The sequence below is a fragment of the Gymnogyps californianus genome, chromosome 13 (genome assembly GCF_018139145.2).
Source record: "Gymnogyps californianus isolate 813 chromosome 13, ASM1813914v2, whole genome shotgun sequence".
NCBI lineage: Eukaryota > Metazoa > Chordata > Aves > Accipitriformes > Cathartidae > Gymnogyps > Gymnogyps californianus.
The window spans coordinates 17,388,219-17,398,197 of NC_059483.1; the positions used below are offsets into that span (position 1 = coordinate 17,388,219).

Here is a 9,979-nt window from a genome sequence, read left to right on the forward strand (position 1 = left end):
TTTGCAACAGTATTTGCTGAGAAAGTTTGTAATAAGAGGCTAAAGAGAACAGAAGTTAGGGCAAAAAAGGAATGGCTCATCCGTCCCAGACTGGGGAGGAGGAGCTGTCCCCCCTCCCACTCATGCCCACGGGAATTTGGAGAGCAAGGGCTTGTAGGATAACCCAGGTGAGAAGGGACCACAGGAGGGCTCTAGTCAAACCTCCTGCTTAAAGCTGGGTCAGCCCTGAGGTCAGACCACGTTACTCGGGGCTGTGCTGAGCTGGATCTTGAAAACCAACAAGGATGGAGATTGCACAACCTCTCTGAGCAACCCATCAATGTTTGACTGCCTGCATGGTGAAAATAGACTGCAAGAGAAGCAGCTCATACAAAACCTCGTTTTTAATGTCATCCTGCTCATTAAAAAGGGAAAGATCAAATCTATTTTGTAACAGGAACAGTTTGTGTGAGGCACAGAAAACTTCTGGTACCAGAGGACTGATTCACATGAAAAGGCGCGTAAAAGATGGAAGGAAACCAGAAGGATGCCTCCAGTTACATTCCTGTCTTGAAATTTCAGTATTGCAGCACAAAAGGTTTGTATTTATAGTAGTGGATACCAATAGGGAAGATACGCTAAAAATAAACGAGGATGCACAGATAAAATCATCTATTTTGAAGCTCATTCTGAGAACGAAAGGGAATCCGGAGGCTTAATGAGTCTCAGTCAATTTTATTTTGGAACTGTGCGTTGTTGTCAAAGACCGAGGCAGGGCTGGGCATGACCCACTCAAAACCCGCGCGGGCCTCCACACCCACCGGCCCGTGGCCCGTGTCACTTCCCTCCCATAACTTTTTCTTAAACTTTTGGCTGAGAACTAACGGCGGGGAGGGGGCGGCCCCCAGGCCCGGCGAGGCGGGCTGGCTTTGCCCGGCAGCAGCGCGGGCTCCCGGCAGCGTGGGCCGGGGTCCGTGGGGCCGGCGCCCGCCGCGCGCCTTCCCGCGCTCTGCCCCCGCCGCCGGCGCCCCCGCGCGGGCCCCGCCCCCTGCCCATATTGGGCTAACCCGCTTTCCCCCGCCGCCCCTCATTGGCGCTGGGGGCGTGGCGGGAGCAGGTGACGCGCGGCTGGGGGCGGGGTCTCCGCTCGGGGCCGCGCCGCCCGGTGCGTGTGCCCGGTGCGGCGCCGCGCTGAGCGGAGCCGAGCCGCGCCGAGCCGCGCCGGGCGGGGCGTGCTGCCGCTCGGCCGGCCCCGCTGCCCGCCCCGCCTCCCGAGGCATGACACGCCGAGGCGCCGGCGAAGCCCCGCTTTAATTGAGGCCGCCGGGATGGGGCGCACCGCGTAGGACAGAGCGGGGGCCGCCGCGCTCCGGGCCGCAGGCAGCGCGCACCCACGGCCGTGCGGAGCGGCGCCGCGTCCGGCACAGCGCAAGCCCACCCCGGCCCGGGGGGGAGCAGCGGAGCGGGGCCGCGTCCGGCCACCGCGTGGGTGGCCGGTGGGCCGGGCGCTGGCGGCCGCCGCTGCCGAGCCCCATGAAAACGCAGGTCTGGGGGAGCTCCCCGCGGGCGCCCATGGCTGCGGCGATGCCGTGCAAGAGCGCGGAGTGGCTGCAGGAGGAGCTGGAGTCGGGCGGCGGCCGCTCGCTGCTGCTGCTCGACTGCCGCCCCCACGAGCTCTTCGAGAGCTCGCACATCGAGACGGCCATCAACCTGGCCATCCCCGGGCTCATGCTCCGCCGCCTCAAGAAGGGCAACCTGCCCATCCGCTCCATCATCCCCAACCACGAGGACAAGGAGCGCTTCGTCAAGCGCTGCAAGGCCGACACCGTGCTGCTCTACGACGAGGCCACCGCCGACTGGCAGGACGGCGGCGCCGCCACCTCCGTCCTGGGGCTCCTGCTCCAGAAGCTGCGCGATGACGGCTGCAAAGCCTATTACCTGAAAGGTGAGGTGCCCCTCGCCCTTCCTCCAGCCCCGTCCTGCGCCCGCAGCCCTTGGCCGTCCCCCCACCGCAGTCCCCGGCCGGCCCCTGCATCGCCGGGCGCCCATCCCCTGGCCGGCCGGAGGTGGCTGGGTGGTTTTGCTTCCTCCCCCACCTCTCTCTGCCTGGTTTATTTTTATATATATATATTCCCCCCCCCCCCCCCCCCCCCCCCCGCTGCATCCCGGTTTAATCCCCCGCACAAAATGGTCGCAGGCTGGAAGCGGCCGGGAGCGCCCCGCTTCTTCCTGCGTCGCCTCCCCGGCAGCGGCGGGAGGGAGCCCCCCAACCCCGCCGCCGGGGCGGCCCCTCCAGCGCTGCCCTGTCCCAAGCCGACCCCGGCTGGGCACCGCCGCCGCCCCCGGGGCGCCCCTCGCCTCCGCTCCCCGGAGGGGGCCTTTCGGGGGCTCCCCTCCCCGGCGCCAGGCTCTCCTCCAGCCCCTCCGGAAAGGATGGCCAGATTTTGGGGGGGCAGGAGAACCCTCCCCTTTTTTTTTATTTTCTCTCCCCCCATCTCCGAAAAGCGAGCGCTTGGGGTTTTTCTGCCCCTTATCCTTGGAAGTGCCGGCGGGGCTGGGAGGGGGCAGCCCGGCTGCTCCCCCGGGGCAGGGCGATAGAGGAGCGGGGAGCCCTGCTGCGGGGGAGCCGAGCCCCGCACCTCACACATGCCCTTTCGTGAGGGCTGGGGTGGTTTTTTGGGGTTGAGGTTTTTTTGGCCATTTTGAAAGATCCCAGCAGGCCTCCGCAGCGGGCTGAGCAGAGCCCACAGCTGGGCTGCTGGGACCCTTTCCCATCCTCCCAGTCTTCCCAGTCCGGTCGCTGGGTGGCGGGTTTGAGGCAGAAATAACAGGAGAGCGGAGGAGTTTGGGGGGGGGGGGGGGGGGGAGAGTGGTGAAGAAAGTTGCCACTCGCAGCCCTTTAAAAAACACTCCTGCTTTTTTATAGACCCTTTTTGGGTAGCCGGGGGAGCCCCTGGTACGGGGCTGGGGTGGCAGGGGGACAGGCAGGTATTTGGGGACCAGCCTTTAGGGCTGCGCTGCCCGCACAAGCCTCCTTCAAAGGTGACATATTGGGGGGGGGGGGGGGGGGGGGGGGGGCAAGCACAGGGGTTGATCCCACTTCCCCCTCCTCCGTCCCTCTGCTCCCTGCCCGTGCCGGTGGGTGAGTCCCCCATCCCATCCCGGTTTGCAGTTTCCCGATGGGCTCCGTTGCTCCTTTGCTTTGTCTTCCCGTTTCTCTGCCCGTCGTCCTCATCCCTAGCAGGAAGGAGCAGCTTTGAAGTTACTCCTAAGCTCTCCCCGATGGGCAGGGGAGGAGCTGAGCCCCTTTCTCTGCCTTTTTCCGGGAGCCTCGGTGGGAAATGTTTCCAATTAAAATTCCAAAATGGCTCCTCGGCGCTGTCTGGCGGCGCGGGGAGGAGGAGGAGGAGGACGAGCCTTTTTCATGAATGGATGTGGCAGGAGCTGTCTGTCCTGCTCAGTGACCCCGCCACAACCGCCGAACCCACTAACAAAGTTTCCAGGAGGCCTTTCTAATTAAACCATTTGTCAGTGTCAGATACCGATGGCTGAGCTCCGGTTTAACATTGCCTGGAAAGGAGGTAGATCGTTGGGGTTTTTGCTTCCCTGCCTCTGCCTTCCTTCCCAAGCTGTTGAGCCGAGGAGCCGGAGAAAAGGACTTAGGAGCAGACACGAAGGGTCCCATCCCACCTCAAGCCTGCTGCGATTTGGGTGAAGAACAAACCTGTGACACTGCTCTGTTGCAAAATGTGTTTGTAGTGGTAAAATACGTGTGAGGATCACTCTTTGGCAAAACTTACGGCCTTTTTTCATGCTTGAAGGTGAATTATTTTATTGGCTTTTAGTGACTGGGCTGGGTAGGTGGTTGTTGTTCTTGCTTTATCTTTTCAGACCCAGATACTTTTGTGCTTTTCTGTCTAGGTGGCATAATAGCTCTTGCCTAAACTGTCCCAGACCCATATTTCTGAGAAGCTAAACAAGGCGAGATTGTCTCTTGCCCTTGATTTTTATTTTGGATGTTTGTTTCTTTTGCGATTGAGATTTGGCCCCTATTTATCACAAGCAATATCAAACTTTGTAAGAAACACTCTTTGGTTTCTTGGGACCTGTTTGCTCAGTAACAGCCTGCCTAGGGAAGATGAGGGAGCAGGAAGATGCCTTTCTTGGTGTGAAGTTGAAGGTATACCACCTTTTTGCTGGCAAAGACTTGCTAAGTAACATGCACATGTGTCCAGGTAAGAGGATTTCCCATTCTGAAGAATAAACCATCTTTTTCTCTCTGCCTCTCCCCTTCCCTCTCTCCTTTCCCCCTTCCTAGGTGGCTTTAACAAGTTTCAGACCGAATATTCAGAGCACTGCGAGACGAACCTTGACAGCTCCTCGCCCAGCAACTCTCCCCCGGCATCAGTCCTTGGCCTGGGAGGGCTGCGGATAAGCTCTGACTGCTCAGATGGCGAATCCGACAGGGAACCCAGCAGTGCCACGGAGTCGGACGGGAGCCCCATCCCTAACAATCAGCCTGCCTTTCCGGTCCAGATCCTACCTTACCTGTACCTGGGCTGTGCCAAAGATTCAACCAACTTGGACGTCCTGGGCAAATACGGCATTAAATACATCCTGAATGTGACTCCCAACCTGCCAAACATGTTTGAGCACGATGGAGAGTTCAAGTACAAGCAGATCCCCATCTCAGATCACTGGAGCCAGAACCTCTCGCAGTTCTTTCCCGAGGCCATTGCTTTCATTGGTAGGTAGTTGGCAGAACATCTCTTTTCATACTCACCGCTTGGGAATGTGGCAAGCCGCTTCCCAGGGCTGTTGCTCGTCTCTGGCCTCACCTCTCTGGGGCACAGCATTGGTGCTAGCTTAGCAGCTGAGCGTCATGCTGCTGAGGTGACACTTCTAGTGCGTATCACCCTGGCTGGGTTCAGGGAGGTCTCCCCTTCCAAAATTCAGCCCTCTTACAGCCCCTCAGCCGGGTTACCTGCCAGTGGTAGGACTGGCCCTGCTGGACCGGCCCCGCTGTCTCTTGCCCTTGTATGGGGATTTGCACTTGTGTGAAATGGCTGAACCGAGGCGGTGGGGAGCTCCTTTGCCTGCTTTGCTCAGAGGAGTGAGTGTTGATGGGAGTTGCATTAATGTGACTGGTGCCAGCAATTCCTTAGCCCCAAGTGTGGTTAAAGTCTGGCGGGGGGGATGTTTTCTTTTCCTGAGGGGATTTGCTAGTCTAGTTGTGATCCCGCTGTAAGTCACCCTAGCATAACTAACTCCTTGTATGGATACTTCTCCTAAGGTAAGTGTCAACACAATGAGTTAGTGATTATAACTACACTGCAGAGCTCAGCTGGAAAAACTGCTGTGCAGACAGGCCCTGAGACAGCTTTGGCTGGTCGTGGGGAGGGGTGCAGGGGGGCAGACCTCTTCTCCCAGGCTAGTGTTGACTTTGAAAATTGCTTCTTATTCTGTGAGAAGCGTCTGTTGGACTGAATAGGGATGTACACTTCCAGGATGACCTGTGCTGTCTGCTCGTGATGGTCATTAGCCTAATCAGTTCTGATTTATGGGGGGTGAATGGCACAGGTAGTCATTACCACCATTAACTACTAAAAGCCCTATGGCTTCATATCTGGTTAAAAACATTGGTGTAGGTAAAGGCGAGGGGGACCTTTACCTTCAGACTGAAATCTGTGCAGCCTGTTTCAGTGCTGCTTTGTTACACGCCTGTTTTGGACCCCGCTGCATGTGCGTGCTTGCTGTGCCGTAAGGCCTGGAATGGGGCAGAGCGGTGGCAGGTCCTTGGCTGCTTTTCAGCCGTCAGAAACCCTGGTTCCCATGTGCTCTCCTTTGCCCCCAGCTTCTGTCCTCTAGTAGTAGGATTGTGGTCAGAAGCGGCTGCTTAAGTGTGGCAGCAGGGACCTGTCTGATGTCCCATCTGCACTTCCCGCACGGAGCGTGGTATTAAACATCAGGGGTGAGGTACGGGGTCCCTGTTGGCATGTGGCATTTGGGGTCTGTCTGCTCCAGTCAGACGATGTCTCTGTGAACACCACACTTGTGCTTTCCAGTTAATGACAGGAAATGGAGGATTACCTCACTGTAAAACCAAACACCAAGAAATGCGGCGCAGGTCAGATGAAAAGCAAAAATGTCTCAGAAAAATGTTGAATGGAGAGAGACTAGGCGGAAGGCTGGGTACGCTGGGGAGTGATTGCCCACTGTACTAGAAATTCTTGCCTGGTTTTGGAGGCTGGGGCAGAAAACCTGTTGTGGCTTGGGTCTGGATTTTGTTTTGCCTGCTTCTTCTTTGCCCTTCTCCACGCTCGTGGTGCCAGAGTGTCTCTTACCTCTGGCTTTGCCCAAGGATCCTCTTTCTCCTGCCACCTTCTCCCTCCCCACCAAGCTCTCAGTCAAATGACTGACTTCAAATAGGGCTGCCCAGAAGTAAGCAGCGCTGGGTACTTGCGTGCATTCAGCGCTCTCAGCAGCGTGTCCCTCTTTCAGCACTAAGATGTCAATTCATAAAGGGATCACGCTGTTCCGGCTGTGCGAGAGACAATGAGTGTGTGTGTGCTTTTCAATCAGTGGCAAGGGAGGGGAAATTTCGTCGCTGTTCTCTCGCCATTTTTTGGTCCAGCCTGCATTCCTGCTCCCCGCTACCATTCATCCTGCGAATCTCCTCCAACACAAGCGTTTGTTTGTAGTGAAGTGCGTTTATGTCGATCCTAAAGAACAATTTCACAATAAGGGAAGTTCCTGCACTTCAGACTCCGCTTAAATTGGCTTCGACTACATTCAGATAACTTTCTAGTGGAAGGAGGACAAGAACAGCGGAAGAGAATAGCTTGCATGGTGCTGGGCTGTAGCCTCGCATCAAGTGCACAGCCTTCCCCAGTTAGTTGATGTTGAGGTGGGTGTGCTATGCCCAACCACCAGCATCTCCCTGGAGCTGTTGTCTCCAGCTCCACCTGCCTTTTGTGGGTTACTCCATTTCTCTGTTTGAATAGAGGGTACCGATGCTCCCTAGGCAAGGGATGTGTTGCCAGGCTTGATTAATACTTCTCAAGCACGTGAGATGCTTGGCCTTGCTGTGCAGAACAGGGATGTGCAGCTTCACCGTGCGGTAGGAATATCTCAGGAGCCCTTTGGGGAGAGATGTGGGTGTCAAAGGGACACAAGATGGTGTCACTAGGAGCAGGGGATCCAGTTCTGGCAGTCGTCCTGGTCCTGGGAGCTTGCAGCTGCCACCTGGCCCTACTCCAAAGCCATGCGTTTTTGGTGCAGAATAATAGACTCCCCCTTCCCCTTGTCTTGTTTCAGATGAGGCCCGTTCCAAGAAGTGTGGGATCCTTGTTCACTGCCTCGCTGGCATCAGCCGGTCCGTAACAGTCACTGTCGCCTACTTGATGCAAAAACTCAACTTGTCCCTGAACGATGCCTATGACTTTGTGAAAAGGAAAAAATCCAACATTTCCCCAAACTTTAACTTCATGGGCCAGCTCCTGGACTTTGAGAGGACTCTGGGACTCAACAGCCCTTGCGACAACCGCTCGCCCAGCGAACAGCTCTACTTCACCACCCCCACCAACCACAACCTGTTTCAGCTGAACACTCTGGAGTCCACATGAAGGGGATGCCGCCTGGTCGGGAACTTGAGCATCGAATCGCTTCTCTTGAGCATTTCAACTCTTACGAAAATATCTGTCTTGCCAGGCAGCTCTGAAAGTACTAGCTTCTCTGGGCAGAGGTGCCTGATCGCTGCTTTAAGAAGGCTAATGCCATTCATTAGTATCCTGATCAAAGTGGTTTGAAGAGGTAGTCTTTTTACAGGGGGTTATTTAACACGGGCGATGTTACAGCGTTTTGAACGCAGCTGTTACCGGCAATAACCGCTTTCCTGGGTGCATTGGGACTGTCAGAGCACGCACACATGTGAAGAGCTACCAGGAGTTAGCTTGCTGTGGAAAGTGAGGAGATTTATGCACTTGGAAACCTTGAACAAAAGGTGTTGGGCCAAGACTGTTTAAAACCCAAGTTTACTTTTTTTTGATTTTAGAAAAAGCAAAGGTAGATCTTACTCGAGCTTTGGGTTCAAACTCTTTTTAAATGTGTAAGTTCCTGACTGTTTGTACAGACGAGGTTGCAAAACCAGTATTTTATTCTGTTTCTTGTTTGATCATTTATTATTTTTTTTAATCAAATGTTTATATTGACCAAATGCATTTTGCACACTTTGTGAAGCCTTGGTATGTCCTGGCATATTACTGGGTACTCCAGAGAGAGATACATGCTGCTGCTGTTGTTGTTAGCATCTGGTAGGAAGCTTTGTTATGTGTGAAGGCCAGTTGGGCTTAAACGCAACCCCTTCACCACTCCTGCACTCACAATCACAAACTCTGCACTGATTCAGCCAAGGTGACTAAGCCGCAAGCTTTTTTTTTTTTTTTTTTTTAATGCCACCCCTGCCAAAAACACTGTTTGCTATTGCCAGAGGTAAAACTCTTGTAGCCTCCAGAGCTGGTAGAAGCATGTCTGAGCCCAGCTTCGTTCTCTGCTGCCTGTTGACTGACTTTAACGTCATCCAGCTGGCCCGAAACCATTCCAGCTTCCCAAGTACAGAAGGTAGTTGTGATGTTGGCGTTTCTCGTGCACACTCGATTCTTTCCCATGTGTGCAGGGTGGAGGGGGGAACACGGCGAGCGCCTGGAGCAGAGCGAGGATTGTGTAGCGGGATGGGACTGAATCGTCACACATGGAGCGTGTGAGGGGAGTGAAGAGATGTGGAAATGATGAGAAGAGCGTTGCAACAGAGAATTTTTTTATATATATATGAATATATATATTAACTGGCAAATTCTGAGATGATTGGAGCTTTCAACAGAGGTTCTGATTTTTTTTTTTTTCCTTCCTCTTTCGAATAACTTTATGCCGTGCCTTCTATTCTGAGAAGACTTGTTTATATTTCTGGCTAGTGTTTGGCAAACACCTTATACCAAGCCGGGAGGGGAGGAAGTGGTAATAATTTCTGGGAGGAGGGCAGAATGGATTTGGAGATTTCTTTATTGGCTGCAATGTAGTCCCTCCTTTCTCCCCCCTCCCTGTCCACTTTAACTCTCATGTAACTGAAAAAAAAAAAAAAAGCCACGGATTTTTTCTAAATATCCAGTTTTTTGTACTTTTTTCAAGAAAAAGAAAAAATAATAAAAAAAAAGATCTCCATCTGGAGGAATGTTTGACGCTGTCACATCCTGAAACCATTCTTTTTGTTAAAGATGTTACCAGAATGTTGGAATGAGCTTCTCTTTCTTGTTTTCTGGTTGTTTTTTGTTTGTTTGTTTGTTGGGTTTTGTTTGCAACAATGTTGGGATCGTGGGTCATTGGAAGGGAGAATGGGCGTAAGTACGGTTGCGAGTGAGAAAATTGAGAATATCCTAATTGCATCTTACCTCATGGAGGAATTTATTTTTTCAGGGATTTTTTGACAGTGCATCTGTATTGCATTACAGCTAAGCTGGTTTGTAAAGGCTTCCTGTGCTGTTAGTGGTCTTTATTCTTTAAAGGAAAAAAAAAGATGCATCTTCTGATTAGTACAAATGGGAGCTTGTTAGTGAGGAATGGTTCTGCTTTCTGAGTTATGAAGGAAAATTAGTGACCCTATATATACTGATCCAATATTGGGACTTTGTTTATATTGCAAATAAATATTATTTTTTCTTTAAAAATGATGTTTGTGTCAGATGCTTGTCTAGCCTCTGCCCATATAAGGGCACGCTGCTCTTATCCGTTTTTTTATGGTCGATTAGTATTCTTCTGTGACCATGAAGAGCATTTGCTGGGCAGCGTTCAAGTGTGGTGTTTGGTTTCATGCACAGCTTAATTTTTAAGACCTGTGGTAAAATGGAGAGGGGGAAGTGGGAGGGCGAGGAGAGGGATATGGGGTATGGGATAAACCGGAGAACAAAGAACAGCTTGAGAATGGGACTAGCTTTGACCCCAGCCATTC

The 9,979-nt window shown here is 53.3% G+C and overlaps 1 protein-coding gene across 2 annotated transcripts; it reads left to right on the forward strand.

The window, feature by feature from the left end:
- The first annotated feature begins 1,510 nt into the window (after window positions 1–1,510).
- DUSP7 (dual specificity phosphatase 7) lies at window positions 1,511–8,401 on the forward strand. 2 transcript variants are annotated; one of them, XM_050904550.1, is made up of 3 exons: window positions 1,511–1,924; window positions 4,298–4,726; window positions 7,297–8,401. In XM_050904550.1, exons 1-3 carry the CDS (start codon window positions 1,513–1,515, stop codon window positions 7,602–7,604), a joined length of 1,149 nt encoding a protein of 382 aa, XP_050760507.1. In that variant the 5' UTR covers window positions 1,511–1,512; the 3' UTR covers window positions 7,605–8,401. The 2 variants fall into 2 exon arrangements, with proteins under 2 accessions (XP_050760507.1, XP_050760508.1); XM_050904551.1 differs by lacking the exon at window positions 4,298–4,726.
- Window positions 8,402–9,979: the final 1,578 nt, after the last annotated feature.

What these genes read in the sequence shown, in the direction of transcription:
- DUSP7 (XM_050904550.1), top strand. Translation starts at nt 1,513, where the DNA reads ATGAAAACGCAGGTCTGGGGGAGCTCCCCGCGGGCGCCCATGGCTGCG. An exon ending in CAAAGCCTATTACCTGAAAG is followed by an intron (nt 1,925 to 4,297) that starts GTGAGGTGCCCC and finishes CCCCCTTCCTAG; the next exon opens with GTGGCTTTAACAAGTTTCAG. An exon ending in CGAGGCCATTGCTTTCATTG is followed by an intron (nt 4,727 to 7,296) that starts GTAGGTAGTTGG and finishes GTCTTGTTTCAG; the next exon opens with ATGAGGCCCGTTCCAAGAAG.